Genomic DNA, 19,422 nt, shown 5'->3' on the forward strand with positions numbered 1-19,422 from the left:
ATTCCATTCCATTCCATTCCATTCCATAGTCTATTCCATTCCATTCCATTCCATTCCATTCCATATTCTATTCTATTCTATTCTATTCTATTCTATTCTATTCTATTCTATTCTATTCTATTCTATTCTATTCTATTCTATTCTATTCTATTCTATTCTATTCTATTCTATTCTATTCTATTCTATTCTCAGTCAATCAACCCTTACTGTCCTCTGGAAGGACAGATACTGAAGCTGAAGCTCAAATATTTTGTCTACCCAATGAGAAGAGAAGACTCCTTGGGGAAAAAACCCTATGTTGGGAAAGACGAAAGGCAAAAGGAGAAGGGGACAGCAGAGGAACATGCAAGGAACATGAATTTGGGCAAACTCCAGGAGACAATAGAGGACAGGGGGGGCCTGGCATGCTGTGGTCCATGGGGTCCTGAAGTCAGACACAGCTTAGCGACTGAACAACAATAAGGTTGAATGTTATGCTATTGAGCCACTGCAAGAAAAAAAACAAGTTCTGCCAAACCTTCTTCTACAAAGAGCTGTCAGAAAGAAGCGGGGGCCAACGTATTTTCCAAAGCACCTGAAGGCAGGACAAGAAGCAACAGATGGAAAGTAACCAAGGAGAGAAGCAACCTAGAACCAAGGAGAAATTTCCTGACAGTGAGACCAATCAATCAATGGAATGGCTTGCCTTCAGAAGTTGTGGGTGCTCCAACACTGGAGGTTTTTGAGACGAGATTGGACAGCCATTTATTTGTCTGAAGTGGTATAGGGTTTCCTGCCTGAGCAGAGGGTTGGACTAGAAGACCTCCAAGCTCCCTTCCAACTCTGTTATTCTGTTATAAATCACCCTCCCTATAGATGTTATTGGTCCATAGGGTAATGAAGTGATACATTCTGACTGAGCATTTGGGAGTTGATTGATCCGTGTGGATTTCATTAGGCAGCTGCACAGCATTTTGCTCCAATATAGGTCACGAATTATGGTTATGGTTTTGGTGGACACCTTGGAATTACAGTGACAAATTAACCTCTCCAACTGCAAAGCACAGGCTGGCGAACCACAGATATACTTCTGTCCAAAAAACCCATATTTCCTAGCATTAGCAGAAAAATCACTTTGTGTCTGCTTGTAATGTGCCACTCCTGAATTGCAGATGGCTTCATGTGAGGCCTAACGTTTTTCTAGAACAGCGGTCTTAAAACTTGGCCCTTTTATAACTTCCTCCTGGCTGAGGAATTCTGGGAGTCAAAGTCCACAAGTCATAAAAGGGCCAAGTTTGAAGACCCCTGTTCTAGAACAAGACAGGTCAATCTCACGACGTCACGTGACGTATCGGCGCTGTTTTGCCATTGCCGGTAATGGGGTGTGTGCGGCTTCCACATGACGCATCCGGCCCACGGGCCGGCAGTTTGTCACCCCTATTCTAGAAGGAGACACAGAGTTGTCCCCAGTGTTATATGGCAGTATGAATGTACTTTATAGCATATTTCGCATATGGGTTCATTAGAGAAACAAACAAAATTCTCACCATCCTTCCTCTGGCAATAAACCTAATTGAATTTTTACTGCGAGTGACTCACAGCTGGTAGTGACCACATCTCCAAACTACGCAAGAGATATTTTCTCCTGTGGTTGTTTTTCAGCTGTGGGTTTTGCTAAGAAATGGAAGGCTGCAAGCAAACACTCATTTTCTATCATTTGCAAGTTAACACAAAGGCTAATCCATTATCTATGCCAGGTCAAGCTGCAGTGATGCGCACAAATCATATTGGCCTTCATTCAAAATAAATGAATAACAGCATGCATCCATTCAAAACAATCTGGCATTCCAAAATAATATCTTGAGATGCTTGTGTGCTGTTCAATGACCTTTTGATACTCTAATTAAAGAGGGATGATTAAAAATGCCCCAATAACTCAGGGACAGAAATGTCCTCTGCCATTTCCCATTATTCTTTGTGATGATCTTCTAGTCAATCTTGTTTAATCGTTTACAGTGTGATGGGAATATAATTCTGTGTTAGACCCACTCTTAAGGAGTTCATAATCAAGTGAGTATTGGCAACTTCAAAACACACACACACACACACACAATTTGTCAAGGCTTTTTGAATGCACCTTGCTAATTAACTCTTTCTTTCCTGCTTTGGCCTGACTCAAGGCTTATCCACAGGATATAGTCAACTTATGACAGCTCATTATTTGTGTAAATTATTCAAATTGCTAATAAATGTAAATGTTTTGGCTTGCTAACAAAGAATAAAGGGAGACCAATATGATCATTTCAAACTTATTTGTTCTCATCAGTCAAACAAATAAGTTTGAAATGATCATATTGGTCTCCCTTTATTCTTTGTTAGCAAGCCAAAACATTTACACAAATATGAGCTGCCACTGCTGTGGCTACTGCCTGTAGATGGCCTTGGGTTAGGCTGAAACAGGAAATAAGATTTGTCCCGTGTCTGGGACTAAGCAAGTGTATTCTGAATGCTTAACAAACATTTAACATATATATATATATATATATATATATATATATATATATATATATATATATATATATATATATATATATATATATATATATATATATATATATATATATATATATATATATATATATATATATATATATATATATATATATATATATATATATATATATATATATATATATATATATACAGTATAGATAGGTAGGTAGATAGATAGATAGATAGATAGATAGATAGATAGATAGATAGATAGATATGGATATATAGATAGATATAGATATAGATATAGATATAGATATAGATATAGATATAGATATATAGATATAGATATAGATATATAGATATATAAATGCTTTTAGTAATATAGACCCACACAGGGCACTGCTTCTCTTTTAGAGACTTTGCACATTCTCAGATTATGTAAAGTACAGGTCCTCGAATTATAATCATTCGTTTACCAACCATTGTAACAAAAATAAAAAAGGTCATTTAGAACCGGTCCTTGCATTTCTGTCACAGCATCCCCACAGTCATGGGATTAAATGTCTATGGAGATTTAAAAGAAGGCAAACGACCAGCTGTCTGCAAGGAGTATAAATCTTTCCATCCTTCACCATCCAGCCAGAGCTGCAGAAGCTTCTTGGATGAGAAGTGAAACATCTTCAAAGGAAAACAAGAAAGTCCAGTTGCCTCCTGAAAAAGCACCTTTGGGACAGCCATGACCTGGATGACTGAGAATCTCTATACACATGTGGCTATGCGCTTTGAGATGAACATCCTCTGAATGGGGTGGGAGTATAAACGGATTTCCAGAAAACTTTGCAGACTACTAGAACCATTTGCACTTCAGTGTGAGATGCAGACAACACAGACTCATCCCCAACAGCCTGTGTGCCTGTCTTCAACAGTGATGGGACCCAGGGCAGAAAATATCCTGCAGCCAAGAAGGCTCCACAACCATCTGCACCACTCAGGGGACCTTGAGGACCCAGACAAACTCCAAGTGGCCTCAACAACTTTCTAAAAGAATGCAAATGACCAGCTGTCTGCAAGGAGTATAAATCCTTCCATCCTTCACCATCCAGTCAGTGCTGAAGAGGCTTCTTGGATGAGAAGTGAAATCTCTTCAAAGAAAAACAAGAAAGTCTAGTGGCCTCCTGAAAAAAAGCACCTTTCGGAGGGTCATGGGGTTAAAATTCAGATGCTTGGCAACTGACATGTATTTACACCAGTTGTAGCATCCCAGGATCATGCGATCGCTTCTTCTGACCTGCCCAAGCAAGCTTCTGAGAAGTAAAGTCAATGAGGGAAGCCAGAATCGCCTAACGGTCCCGTGATTCCCTTAACAGCGGCAGCGATCCATTTAATAACCCCGACTAAAAGGTGGTCAAATTGGGCACGACCCACTTCGTAACCACCTTGCTTAGCACAAGGAAATTCTGGTCCCAAATTGTGGTCGTAAGTTGAGGATTACCTGTCTACTATACGGACATTATAGGGACGCAGTGGCTCAGTGGGTTAGGACGCTGAGCTTGTCGATCGGAAGGTCGGCAGTTTGGCGGGTCGAATCCTGAGTGCCGCGTAACAGAGTGAGCGCCTGTTACTCGTCCCAGCTTCTGCCAACCTAGCAGTTCGAAAGCACGTAAAAATGCAAGTAGAAAAATAGGGACCACTACGGTGGGAAGGTAACAGCGTTCCGTGCCCCTTTGGCGTCCAGTCATGCCGGCCACATGACCACGGAGACGTCCTCGGACAAGCGCTGGCTCTTTGGCTTTGAAACGGAGATGAGCACCGGCCCCTAGAGTCGGAAACGACTAGCACGCATGTGCGGGGGAAACTTTACCTTTACTTTATACGGACATGCAAAAACAGAGAATGTCATTGCAAGGTTTTCTAACCTTCTAAGACCCCAAAGCCCAGGTATTTTGGAAGCAAGTTCAGGGCGGCTTCCAACAAGAAAAGCACAACAAAGAGGCTGAAATATCCACAACAACTTGACAACATGTGGGCGAGGGTTCATTCTCCGAGCTTGGGTTTTGGTTTCTGAACGTTTCGTGACCAGGCTAGGTAACATCTGCAGCGGAGTTCAGGGGAAGCCAGTGTCAGTGTTCTTCTGCTTATAAGGGCTTCAGGAGTGGGTATGTTGAGTTGGACACATCGACCTACAACCAGCCTACGAACCCCTCAGAATCCACATCAACCACACAGCCAACCAGAGACAGCACAGACCCTGAACCATCCCACGCAAGCCCCCACTCCCACCAACAACAACAGCCAAGCTGCAGATATTTGCCACCATTGCAAATTGAAAATGTCTCCGTGGGGATTGGCCCAAGATCACAGCTGGCTTCATCATCGCTAAGGTGGGACTAGAACTCAGGGTTACCTGGCTTCTAGTCTGATGCTTTAAACCACTACACCAAATCAGCCCTCTGGTTCGAGATGAGCAGCCAAGAAAACAATTGCTTTTGGGGGGAAGAAACTGGATAAAACGAATGTCAACCTATGAGGATTGCTTGCGTTAGGACTGCCATGCTGCTTCTAGCTTGCCTACGGTTGCGAGCAGGGGGAGGGAAAGGTTTGGAATGCACAGGTGGATTCTATCCGGATGGGAACCAAGGTCACCGAAAAGATGTTGTGGTGGACATTCGTCTCATAACAACTGCCTGAGGATTAATTAGACAATGTGTCCTAAACTGTCAGAGAGAGCAGGGGAAATTTTACTCTTTTAATAATCGTTTCCCGTCATACTGCCAGAGCTGGTTTTCAACTCTTTAGTGCCGGTATGCTGTCCCCAATAAAGTTTTGCATTAGAGATCTAAATGATACTGGTGTATTTACTTCATTGGGACCCTTAGCCAGAACCTTGACAACTAATTTATTGGCGATGTTCACACACATGCTTAACCAGTGAGTTACGGGTTTTGCAGATGTTTCTGAATAATATCCTAAGCTTGATTAGCCTCAGCCTTTGCTAGTCATGTAGTGGTTTAGTGGATCGACTGAGGAGAATATCTTTGGTTATTTTATGGTTCGCTGTATCCTGTGAATGCAGAAAATGAATGAATTCAGTATCCAGCTTAAGAAGAGAATGGGAGAATATAGCCACTACATACATGTTACACAACTAGTCCTCAACTTATGACTGGTATCCTATCTCCCTGGGGGTACTTACAACCCAGTTCTGAAGACTGTCCCCTCTAGTCATGTGACTGCATGTTTGGTTAATGGTATCCGGTCCCCTATTTATGGCCATTTGCGGCATCCCACAGTCACATAACCATGTTTAATGATGCTTTTGTTGAAAACTGGCATTTACTTGTGGTTTCTGCCCAAACTGGCCCATAGGGAACCATTGTTTTATTTAATGACCATGGTATTTGTTTAACGACTGCTGCCAAAAAGATCACAAAATCAAGTCGGTCATGTGGGCGACCCATATTACAACCCTTATGATTTATGGCAATGATGGGCAGACTCCATTACCGTCTTAAGTCCAGCACTACCTGTATATGCCTCCCTATGAATGGACCTTTAGTTAAAATAAAACAAAATTCAGAAATATTGCCGTGAACTACAAAGAACAGCTGATAAATTTTTAACCACCATAGTTAACAATGTCATCATTTTAAAATAAAAGGGCAAGTATCTGTTTAAAGGAAAAGCTGCCTTGCAATTCACCATGTAGTTTTGAGACTTCGAACCCGTAATAAATCCTCACTGGTAGGCTTTTGTCACCTCTAAATAATGTAACTTCCCCTCAAATGGTAGTAATAAAGGGTGCCTTCCAACATGCTGTTTTATTTGTATTTCTGACAATGTCTCTCCAGGGTGAACCATAATTAACTTACCCTTTCCAGTGTAATTTCTTCAAATTCATATTCAATCTCGGTACCGTTGACCTAAAAATGATATAAAGAAAATCTATTAATACCTGTGGGAAACATGTTTTCCGGAGGGTTAATGTTCTTTCAAATGTGATTAAGCATAGCATTACATTTTATTTTATTTTTTTTTAAAAAGGTCAGTGCGACTTTCTCATTCAAACCAATGAAATGTTTTATCCATAACTGGTTTGCAGTTATGTTAACAGGAAAACTCTCTCCATGAGAACTCATCTGTCAAACACCGGGACAATAGTCCTCGATTTAGCAACCTTTCATTTAGAGACCGTTTGAAGTTACAACGGCACGGAAGATAGTGACTTCTGACCGTTTTTCACACCCCGTTTTTCACGACCATTGTAGCACACACCCCCGGTCATGTGATTAAAATTCAGACGCTTTGCAACTGACTCATATTTGTGACGGTTGCAGAGTCCCAGGGTCACGTGATCCCCTTTTCTGACCTTCTGACAAGCAAAATGGAGAAGCCCCCACTTCCTTTTAACAACCAAGTAATACTAAGTTAACAGCTGCAGTGATTCACTTAACAACTGCAGCAAGAAAGTTCATAAAGTGGGGCAAAATTCCCTGAACAACTGTCTCACTTAGCAACAGAAATCTTGGGCTCACTTGTGGTCATAAGTCAAGGACTACCTTTATTTTAAATCCCTTCTCCTAATAATTTCTAGCGGGTTTGGATGTGGGACTAACAGGAAGTCACAGGGCTATAGGCCTGTGGCCCTTTTATGACCTGTGGACTTCAACTCCCACAATTCCACAGCCAGCATTGGGGAACTAAGGCCCCTTCATGACTTGTGGACTTCAACTCCCAGAATTCCTCAGCCAGCATGGAGGAACTAAGGCCCCTTCATGACTTGTGGACTTCAACTCCCAGAATTCCTCAGCCAGCATGGAGGAACTAAGGCCCCTTCATGACTTGTGGACTTGAACTCCCAGAATTCCTCAGCCAGCATGCCTGGCTGAGGAATTCTGGGAGTAGAAGTCTACAAGTCGTAAAAAGGCCAAGTTTGAAGACCCCTGCTATAGGCTAAAGAATTTTTTTTTAAAAATAAAAAATTCTGTGGTCGTAATACATGAAGTCACTAATAACTGAGCTTGACTGAAAAAGACTTTACCTTTTTTAATTGATTGATTGATTGATTCATTATCTGTTATCAAGCCAGCCTTGATTCTTTGCAACTGCATAATTTTTTTTGCAAGGTGATACCTTTCTTACCTAACCCCAAAAAGTGGGGGGGGGACTATTTTACCTTTTAAAGGTAAAGGTAAAGGTTCCCCTGCACATGCGTGCTAGTCGTTTCCAACTCTAGGGGCCGGTGCTCATCTCCGTTTCAAAGCCGAAGAGCCAGCGCTTGTCCGAGGACATCTCCGTGGTCATGTGGCTGGCATGACTAGACACCAAAGGCGCACGGAACGCTCTTACCTTCCCACCGTAGTGGTCCCTATTTTTCTACTTGCATTTTTACGTGCTTTCGAATTGCTAGGTTGGCAGAAGCTGGGACGAATAACAGGCGCTCACTCTGTTACACGGCACTCGGGATTTGACCCGCCAAACTGCCGACCTTCTGATCAACAAGCTCAGCGTCCTAACCCACTGAGCCACCGCGTCCCTTATTTTACCTTTTACCTAACAATAAATGTCTCTGGGCAAATTCCATTTTTTTTTTTATTTTACCAAGTTCTACACAAGTAACATTTAATCCTTTTGAAGTTTCATTGAATGCCTTATCCCTGTTTAGTTGTTGTTCAATTATTTACATTTTAATCTGCATTTTGGGACTTGACTATGGTTTCAAAGATCTAGTGAAAAAGACTCATTTTGGAATGGATTAGAACAGTTCGGAGAGATCTGGGACCAGCTTAGATAGTGAATAAAGCTTCTACAATGCAGCAGGTGAAAGAGGCTTCTCTCCATGTTTAAAAGCTCAATAATCCCGTCCATACCTAAGACTCTGTACCATTGTCCGTAATACCTTAACGTAAATTGCTATAATTATATTCTAATACAAGCTTCAGATAACGTATTTAGTGTCCTCTTCTATCTTGCAAGCTCTCTTCATTGAGTTTTTTTTTCTTTTTTGCTTCGTCAATACTGCCAGCTTTCCTTTGTGTTAATAAGCAGTCCTCAAGAGTTGCACAAAAAGAGCGGTCAGCATCGTTCTGACCCCTTGCATAATGCCAGAATTATGAAAATGAGGGCTTATATAACCCATGGATTGCCCGCGCAGTATTCTTAACGCAAGAAAATGGAGGAACAAAAAAACAAACAGAAAAGACATTTTCAAAGTAAGCTATTCTATGGGATCATTTTTTCCAATGGCATGTGGTGACTATTTATAAATTTGCTTCTGAGTTACCATAAGATACAGTGGTGAACAGGAGATGAATAGAATAGAATGGAATGGAATGGAATGGAACGGAACAGAACGGAACGGAACAGAACAGAATAGAGATGGAAGGGACCTTGGAGGTCTTCTAGTCCAGCCCCCTGCTCAGACAAGTGACTGTCCAGTCTCTTCTTAAAAACCTCCAGTGATGGAGCGCCCACGATTTCTGAAGGCCAGCTGTTCCACTGGCTAATTGTCCTCACTCTCAGGAAGTTTCTCCGTAATTCCAGGTTGCTTCTCTCTTTGATCAGCTTCCAACCACTGTTTCTTGTCCTTCCCTCTGGTGCTTTGGAGAATAATTTGACGCCCTCTTCTTTGTGGCAGCCCCTCAAATACTGGGACACTGCTATCATGTCACCCCTATTTCTTCTTTTCTTGAGATTAGCCAAACCCAAGTCCTGCAGCCATTCTTCATACGTTTTAGTCTCCAAGCCTTTGATCATCTTAGTTGCTCTTCTCTGATCTTTTTCCAAGATCTCAACATCTTTTTTGTAGTATGGTGACCAAAATTGGTTGCAGTATTTCAGGTGTGGTGTTACTAGGGTTTTATAAAGCGGTACTAATACTTTGCATGAACTTGATTCTATGCCTCTGTTTATGCAACCCAGGATTGTATTAGCTTTCTTGGCCGCTGCTGCACATTGCTGGCTCATAGTTAAGTGATTGTCCACTACTAGGACTCCAAGGTCCCTCTCACAGTTACTCGTTTTGAGCCAGGTTTCACCTAATCTGTATTTATATCTTTGATTTTTCCTCAGTGGTTAGGAGATGGAATCAAAGAAGTTGGGACAGGCAAAGGAAAAATAAGATTCTTAGGAATGCTCAGATGCATATTTTGGGGAGAGTGAACAAAAGAACAGTATTAAAACCTGCTGCGCTGAACAATATAAACCAGCAGTCCCCAACCCCTGGGCCACAGACTAGCACCGGTTCATGGTCCACTAGGAACCGGGTTGCGCAATTGAGCAAAGCCCCATCCACGGACACACGGGATCCAGGCAGTGTGTGAAACCACAAACACACCTTGTCTGTGGAAAAACCGCCCTCCATGGAACAGGACCCTGGCACCCAAAATATTAGGGCTGCTGATCTAGACAATGGTCTTATAGTAGAGATAGAGATCTGGTACCCTCTGGATGTTCTGGATTTCAGTTCCCATGAGCCCCAGCCAGTGGCTAAGGTTCGTGGTTTTGGACTCCAGAACATTCAAGTTGCCTCTCTCAAATCTTAAAATGATGAGCGAGCAATAGCCAGTAAGCCAGACTATCATCACTGTGATGCCATTGTGCGAATACCGTGATTCATACAAGCAATCCTTGATTTACAACCATTTGTTTAATGACCACTCAAAAACACAATGACACTGAATAAAAGTAACTTACAATCATTCCTCATACTTCTTACTCATTTTCTACACTTTGCATAATATTGTTTCCCCCGAAAGTAATAATAATAATAATAATAATAATAATAATAATAATAATAATGATGATGATGATGATGATGATGATGATGATGATGATGATGATGATGATGATGGAAGGGACCTTGGAGGTCATCTAGCCTGACCCCCTGCTCAGGCAGGAAACTCTATACCATTTCAGACAAATGGCTGTCCAGTCTCTTCTTAAAAACTTCCAGTGTTGGAGCATTCATAACTTCTGGAGGCAGGTTGTTCCACTGGTTAATTGTTCTAACTGTCAGGAAGTTTCTCCTTAGTTCTAGGTTGCTTCTCTCCTTGACTAGTGAATACTAGACCATGATTAATATGAGAGGATAGTATGGTATGCATATATCTGTATGGATATATTATTTCCTACTCCTCCTCCTCCTCCTCTTCCTCCTCCTCCTCCCCAACTTTTTTAATCTCTTTCCCTTCATTGGGAGCTATATATTATAGTTTTGATGACAAATCTGGCCTCTTCAAAGCCAATTATCTTTTCTGTAATAAGAAATAAGAGCCACCTAATTGGTTTACCAGAATTCAATAATGCCATAATCACTTCTGCAGTGTTTAGTGGATTTACTCGTCACCTTCATAAACGTTTGACTCAGTTTGTATTCCATCTGGTTTTCCATTTTCTGACTTTAGGGAATTCTCACATATAATTAAGTCTTCCATATAGAACACTCAGTGTCCAATATAGCAAGTTTAGTTTGGAACACTGGATAATAACATTTCTGTTGCTGGTGATTTTGTTTTCCAGTTGATTGTGTTATTAACATCTTCTTCCTTAGATTGTATTCAATGTCATTGTCCTAATGTAGAAATTGTTTCTTAGTCTGTGACTTTTTCCTTCCCTTCACCCACAATTCATGAAGAAGCTTTCTGGACTCCATGGTATAAATAGAGGCAGACCTCAATGTACGATGGACCTCCCAGGGCTATTTACAACCTGGATTTGAAATACGTTTTTCCCCCTGTATATATTTTATTAATTTTTGTAGGGTTAGGGTTAGGGTTAGGTTTAGAGTTACGATTAGGGTTGGTTTTTTTTAAAAATAACGTTCTTAATATTTAGCAAACAGCATATTGTCTGGGTTCACGTATTTAAAAAACAATAAGAGTTAATTTCTACATTATCATAATCAATATATTAGTTAATCGCTCAATAATCTTTTTCTTACTAGTATATATTCAGTGTTACATAGTACATATTACGTTCCTTTCTCTCTAACTCGCTTTTCTAGCCTGGATTTGAAATTCTAATTGCTGCCCCCCCCACATACAGTCACATGATCACATCTGAGACACTTGGTAGCTGGCTGTAGTTATGGATATTTACAGCATCCCAGAGTTACATGACCACAATTTACATTTTTTTTGTCAGAAACTGGTGGTTGCTTCCAGTTTCCAGGAAAAACACCCATTGCAGACAATGGATTCACTTAACGACTGCGGACAATGGATTCAATTAACAATTGGCTTTTGCTTACCGATGGTCTGATTCACTTAATTGCCATAAAAAGACAGTAAAACCGAGTGTGGCCTCACGGTGACCTGCTTAATAACCAGCATGACTTCTGACCAAAGTTCCAGGCTCAGTAATGATCATTAGATGAGGATGACCTCTCAGTAGGGTGTAGTTTATTGTCTATAGTGTGAGGAGAGGACTATCTCTTTTGCAACACCTGAATAGAACTTGTGTGAATTCCATATGGGGTAAGTGCAGTGGTGGGATTCAGCCGGTTTGCTCTGGTTTGGTAGAAACCGGTAGCTAAATTTTGCTGAGTTCAGAGAACCGGCTGAATGCACACTGCTTCGGGAAGTCCATTCTAGGCCTCGTAGGCCCAGGCCTGCATCCAATAAGAGAACCGGTTGTTCAGGTATTTGAATCCCACCACTGGATTAGTGTGTGTGAAAGAGACAAGGAGAGGCCAGGGGAGATTATATATCTAGTATAATTACCATGTACAGTGGTGGGATTCAAATAGGTCAGGGGTAGGCAACCTTGGCTCTTTTATGACTTGTGGACTTCCAGAATTCCTGAGCCAGCCATGCTGAGCCATGCTGGCTCATGAATTCTGGGAGTTGAAGCCCATGAGTCATAAAAGAGCCAAGGTTGCCTACCCGTGAAATAGGTGAACCACCGGTTCTCTGTGTGGATGCCGCTTCCGGAAGTCCATTCTGGGCCTGGTCTAACAAAAAATTAGCTACCGGTTCTGCCGAAGTGGTGCGAAGTTGGCTGAATCCCACCACTGACCATGTACACCAGAGCACGGTGGCTCAAGTGGGCAAGAGGTTAGCAAGCCTGCGTTTGAGACCCAAGTGCTGCTGTGCAGCAGGATTGAGCTCTCGTCCTTTACTGCAGCTCCTACTGGGGACATAAAATGAGTGTTGGAATAAAAATCAGGTCCAGTTCCAAGCCAGGAGAGAAACTTTGAAGTTGAGATGTTCCAGGTTGTTGTGCAGTGTGCTTGCGCTTTGTGTCTTTTGCTATTCTAAAGTTGTTGGGTAATACTTATTGGGCCTGAAAGGTCACTCCTGTCTTTGGATTTGGGTGGGGTAATGCAGATTTTAAGAGTCTTTGTTTTTCTACTTTTTCTAATCCCATCAGCTTCGGCCTTCTGTGGGGGCTGCAGCTGAAGGCCCAGTCTTTCTGAATGGATTACAAAATCTCCACTTCTAAAGACCTCAGGCTTCTGTCTGAGGTTGTTTTTCTCCCTTAGGGGAAATTTAATATTCTGCCTCTTTTAATTTCCACAAAGTATTTCATTCTCTAGGAGGGGAGGGGGGCTTCCCACAGGAGCAACTAACTGAATGTCCCCAGTCCCCAACTGGACAACAGTGATACAAAGTACAAACTGCTATCACAGAGTACTTTGTGAACACAGATCACAAAGCACAGCAAACTGACCTACAATGCTAAAAATAAAACAGATCTTTGGACTTGGAAAAAGTGCGAATTGGGTATGGCTAGTTTGGAGAAAGGAAGGACTAGGGATTTTTTTTTTACTAAATTTCCTCAGATAATGTTTTAAAATGCACGAAGGGACCCTTACTAATCTTATTTGGACCTGTACTACTATTATTGTTTTGGTTTGAGTTTCCAAAATTGGTTAATATTCAAAACAACTGAGTGAATGATTATTTTATTTATTTTATTTTATTTTCCTTCATTTTCCTTCCTTCCTTCCTTCCTTCCTTCCTTCCTTCCTTCCTTCCTTCCTTCCTTCCTTCCTTCCTTCCTTCCTTCCTCCTTCTGCCCCCTCCCTCTCTCCTTCCTTTTTAAATTTTTTTTTCAAGTAGATCTGTTATTTTCTTGCAATACTTCCACATAGATCTCTTTTTAAATTGCAGATTGTAATCTGCTTAAAACTGTAAAATGTTTCATTGGGCTGGACAGCCTTTTCAGGTCCAAAATCTTCACTTAATTATTTTTGTGGGTTGAGAATTAAAAAATGGGTGGTCTCACCACATGACACATGATCTGACTCTTTCAGTGCTCATACAAGAGATTTTGCATGTTCTCCAATTCAAAATGCTGCTAGTTTAAAGGAATGATGATCAGATCTGGTTTTGCGGGGCAGAAAAAAAGGAAGATTGGGGAGAATAGAATGGAATGGAATGGAATGGAATGGAATGGAAAAGAATAGAATAGAATAGAATAGAATAGAATAGAATAGAATAGAATAGAATAGAATAGAATAGAATAGAATAGAATAGAATAGAATAGAATAGAATAGAATAGAATAGAATAGAATAGAATAGAATAGAATATGGGGAATGGAGTGCAATAGAATAGAATAGAATAGAATAGAATAGAATAGAATAGAATAGAATAGAATAGAATAGAATAGAATAGAATAGAATAGAATAGAATAGAATAGAATAGAATAGAATAGAATAGAAAATATGGAATGGAATGTAATAGAATGTAATAGAATGTAATAGAATAGAATAGAATAGAATAGAATAGAATAGAATAGAATAGAATAGAATAGAATAGAATAGAATAGAATAGAATAGAATAGAATAGAATAGAATAGAATAGAATAGAATAGAATAGAATAGAATAGAATAGAATAGAATAGAATAGAACTGGAAGGAACCTTGGAGGTCTTCTAGTCCAGCCCGCTGCTCAAGCAGGAGACCCTATACCATTTCAGACAAGTGGCTGTCCAGTCTCTTCTTAAAAGCCTCCAGTGATGGAGCGTCCACGATTTCTGAAGGCAAGCCGTTCCACTGGTTAATTGTCCTCACTGTTAGGAAGTTTCTCCTCAATTCCAGGTTGCTTCTCTCCTTGATTAGTTTCCATCCATTGTTTCTTGTCCTGTCTTCAGGTGCTTTGGAAAATAAATTGACCCCCTCCTCCTACTGGCAACCTCTCAAATACTGTAATACTACTGTCATATCCCCCCTAGTCTTTTTTTTCTAGACTGGCCATTCCCAAATCTTGCAACCGTTCTTCATACGCCTTTAACCATCTTAGTTGCTCTTCTTTGCACTTTTTCCACAGTCTCAGCATCGTTTTTGTTATGTGGTGACCAAAACTGGATGCAGTATTCCAGATGTGGCCTTACTAAGGCTTTATAAAGCTGCCGCTGCTGGCTCGTGTTTAAGTGATTGTCCACTAGGTCTCCAAGATCCCTGTCACAGTTACTACTATTGAGCGAGGTATCACCTATACTATATTTGTGCATTTTTCGGGGGGGGGGGGATTTTGCCAAAATGTTCAACCTCTTTGAACAACGATGGAACCATTTTTGCTTTCGCACTGAGGCAAGTTTGCCTTTTTGTCAGAAAACTGCAGTGTTTAAAGACTTAACCACCAAGACGTAAACAGTTTTATGGATATTGATCTGCAGGTATCTGCTAGACTAGTCAAGCAAATAGGTCCATTTCAATCTTAGTTTTCTAGGAGGAGCAGACGGTAGAAAAACAGGACAACCACCTGGCAGTTATTGTCTAGGACTGTTTTTTATTTTCTAATCAAGTCAATCTTTTGGAGGAAAGTATTCCGATCAAGTATGCATGAGACAAAGTTAATTTGTACAACCATAGAGTGATTTTGCTTCTCCAGTGCACTGGGAATATGGACGTGCCTTGCTTGATGGAAGACTGATTATACGCTGAGCTATAGTCCAGGTGTTTCTCATTAAGCTTGTGGTACTTGGTTAGTGAATCCCTAAATTATGTAAAGATGCGATTTAAAAAATGAAGAGTGTCGAAGGTTTTATGGCTATATAAACTACAACTGCTCCTCAACTTATAACCACAACTGCAATTAGAATTTCTATTGCTAACCAAGGCAGATGTGAAGTCAGTTTTATTGTCTTCTTTGCCACCCTTTTAAGTGATTTATTGTGGTTGTTAAGTGAATCGCATGGTCGTTCAGTGAATCCAGCTTCCTTCATTGACTTGGCTTGTAGGAAGCTGGCTGGGTAGGTTGCAAATCTACTAGATCACATGATCCCAGGATAAATGCATGCCAGTTGCCAAGCGCCCACATTTTGATTACTTGATCATGTGAGGATCAGTTGTAATTCATTTTTTTCAATGCCCTTGCCACTTCAAATGGTCACTAAATGAATGTCTGTAAGTCAAGGATTACCTGTATTCCCTATCTTGGCAAGTAGTTGCTAAGTTAGTAACACGGTTGTTAAGTCAATATGGCTTCTCCATCGACGTTGCTTGTCATAAGGTCCCAAAAGGGGATCACATGACCCCAGGACATTGCAACTGTCATAAACACATGTCAGTTGCCAAGAATCTGAATTTTGATCACGTGACCATAAGGATACTGTGACGGTCATAAGTGAGAAAAATGGTCGTAATTCACTTTTTTCAGTGTATTGTAACCTTGAACAGTCACTAAACAAATGGTTATATGTTGAGGACCGCCCATACCAAAATACTCCCTGGGAATTCTGGGAACTGAAGTCCACATGTCTTGAAGTTGCCAAATGGGGAAAACGCTGATTTAGAGTAATAGTATCACAGAAGGATGGAATTGGGATGAAAAAGGCAAAATGGGTGGCAAATAAATTTAATAACAAACAAACAAATAAAATGTAGCCCAAATCTCTGCTGCTGGCATCAACTTCCCTCTGCCCTGTGCGTTCCCACAGAGAGGGCCTCCTCAGGGTGCCACCGGTCAGAGAATGTCGTCTGGTGGCCCCCAGGGGGAGGTCCTTCTCTGTGGGCGCCCCGGATTTATGGAATCGTTTGCCGGTTGAGCTCTGGATGGCGCCCGACCTTCGCTCCTTCCGACGCGATCTGAAGACTTATTTGTTCGAACAAGCCGGCCTGGCCTGATGGGGGATGGGGTTGGATTTTATTGTTGTTTTAAATGTATTTTAACCTATTGTTGTAACTTGGGCATCTCGTTTAATTCTTTCTTAATTTTTGTATTTTTGTACTTTTATATGTTTGCCCTGTTCACCTCCCTGAGTCCTTCGGGAGAAGGGCGGTATACAAATAAAATTATTATTATTAAATTATTATTATTATTAAACTGCAGGAAAACCAGTTAAGCTATTTGGAGACTTATTATGGCTTTCCAACCTCTTCTTAAAATCCTCACAAGCATAGAATTTCTGCCATTGTCCAGCCATTCAACTTTTGAAAATATCTGTGCTTTGGCGGTTTGGTCTTTTTTTTTTCCCCTTCTGTCTTTTTGACAAAGAGGAGACAAAGTTCAAAATGACAATACGGTACAGTGGAAGAAAAAAAAATGTATTTATTTTGTATCCAAGGTAGCTGAGTGGCATTAGATCTCCCTTTGATTTAGTCTACTGGTAAATCTGATAGAAGGGAAGAAGGGAAAGGGATATCGTCCATTGAGAGGAATGAATGTCCATTGCACAAAGCAAAAATGTCTATGAAAGTGCTTCTCAGTAAAATAAAGATAAATGTGGAAGGCAGTAAGGATGTGATACTTAAAAAAGAGCCAAAACGAGAAGAGGGCGGCTCAAAAATAGATGGATGTAAATGAATGGTAGCCTGAACACAAAGACAAATGATTAATAGAAAAGAAGTACTTTGAGATGAGTTGATCACAGAGACTGAAGAAGTGGACTGAATCCAAAACAAATATTTGAAAAAAAAAATGGCTAGGAGAGGTACATGAAAGCCGAGATCAACTGGGGCTTATAAAATTCCTGAAACAGAAAGAGGTAAGAAGCTTAAAGAACAGGAGTCAGTGCACGAAGCAAAATAGACATTCATTTATTTATTATATTTTTAATACTTATTTAGATTTAGATTTTAGATTTTATTAGATTTATATACCGCCCTTTCCCGAAGGACTCAGGGCGGTTTACAGGGCATTTTAAAATCATACCAATACAAAATACAAAGTTAAAAGACAAATAAAAGATTAAATTATCCCTGAAAATAAAACCCCAGTTAAAATTCTCAGCCTGGGCCGGAGAGCTCAAAGAGCCAAGTCTTCAGGTCCCGGCGGAATGAACGGAGGTCGGGGGCAGTTCTCAGCTCCACCGGCAGCTGGTTCCAGAGGGCAGGCGCTCCCACCGAGAAGGCCCTATCCCTGGGTGTCACCCGCCGGCAGTCTCTTACCGGCGGGACCCTGAGCAGACCCTCCCTGTGGGAGCGCACTGGGCGAAGGGCATTTGATGCCGGCAGCAGGTGTTCCCTCAGATATCCCGGACCCAAGCCATGTAGGGCTTTATAGGTGATAACCAGCACCTTGAATTTCACCCGGAGGGCAACCGGAAGCCAATGCAGCTCACGGAGTAGAGGTGTTACATGGGAGTATCGGGAAACCCCCATTACAACTCGCGCGGCCGCATTCTGCACCAGTTGAAGCCTCCGAGTGGTCCTCAAGGGCAGCCCCATGTAGAGAGCGTTGCAGTAGTCTAAACGGGAGGTCACGAGCGCATGAGTGACTGTGCGTAGGGCATCTCGGTCCAGATAGGGTTGCAACTGGTGCACCAGGCGAACCTGGGCAAAAGCCTCCCTGGCCACGGCTCCTATATGATCTTCAAAATTGAGCTGTGAGTCCAGGAGGACGCCCAAGTTGCGAGCCCTATCAACGGGGGGTAACACCTCACCCCCCATCATTAAAGGTGGAATAGTTTGGTTAGCCCGAGATGCTGATACGCAAAGCCACTCAGTCTTGGCAGGATTGAGACGAAGCCTGTTTCTCCCCATCCAGACCTGGACCACCTCCAGGCAACGGGACATCACGGCGAGGGCATCGCTGGGTTGGTTCGGGGTGGAGAGAAAAAGTTGGGTATCATCAGCGTACTGATGATACCCCACCCCGAAACCACGAATGACCTCACCCAGCGGCTTCATATAGATGTTGAACAGGAGGCGTGAGAGAACCGACCCCTGAGGGACTCCACAAGTGAGAGGCCTTGGGGTGGATCTCTGCCCTCCCATCAACACCGACTGCGAGCAGCCCAGGAGATAGGAGGAGAACCACCGTAAAACGGTGCCTCCCACTCCCAGCCCCCTGAGCCGTCGCAGTAGGATACCATGGTCGATGGTATCGAAAGCCGCTGAGAGATCTAATAGGACTAGGACAGATTATTTATTTATTTATAAGTTATTTGAGGCAGTGAACATTATTAATATGTCTCTTTCTTCCTATTTTCCCTACAACAATCCTGTGAGGTGGGTTGGGCTGAGAGATAGGACTAGAAACTCACTGTCTCCTCTTGATTGGACTCAACTCATCGAGTTGGCTTTTATGCCTAAAATGGGACTAGAACTCACAGTCTCCTGGTTACTAGGTTAGCACCTTAACCACTGCACCAAAGGTATGGATAGACATAGCAAATGGTGAATTCAGCATTTCAAGATGGTGGCCACTACAATGAAGTTGAAAGTCTATACTTTTTTTTTTACTTCAGTTGCATGATTGTGGTTCCCATCTTGATATTTTCTGTAGAAGCTCCAAGTGTTTGTGTAAACTAGATGTAACTATCTTGCTAAACTAACGAACTGGATTTTAAAATGATTTCCATTGTCCTCCTGAAAAAAAATCATTGATACTATCACCCACCTCATAGAATTACCCTTTCTTGACAAGCCGAGTTTCTGAACCAAATAAAGGAAATACACATACTGTATTACTGCAATCTTTAATTAAATCCTTAATCTTGGCAGTTATGATTTTTGGTTCCACAATAACAGATGCTGCAGGCAGGTATAAAACACCATCCAG

The 19,422-nt window shown here is 41.5% G+C and overlaps 1 protein-coding gene across 1 annotated transcript in view; it reads right to left on the bottom strand.

Moving 5' to 3' along the window:
- The window catches only part of DLG2 (discs large MAGUK scaffold protein 2), a gene marked incomplete at both ends in the record, with an annotated part of 1,167,883 nt that overhangs the window by 309,433 nt on the left and 839,028 nt on the right, over positions 1–19,422 (bottom strand). The window contains one exon of the mRNA XM_081327813.1: positions 6,345–6,395. Coding sequence (XP_081183939.1) covers positions 6,345–6,395 — 51 coding nt within the window. The remainder of the gene's footprint in view (positions 1–6,344; positions 6,396–19,422) is intronic.

This window comes from Vipera berus (assembly GCF_964194415.1).
Source record: "Vipera berus genome assembly, chromosome: 4".
NCBI lineage: Eukaryota > Metazoa > Chordata > Lepidosauria > Squamata > Viperidae > Vipera > Vipera berus.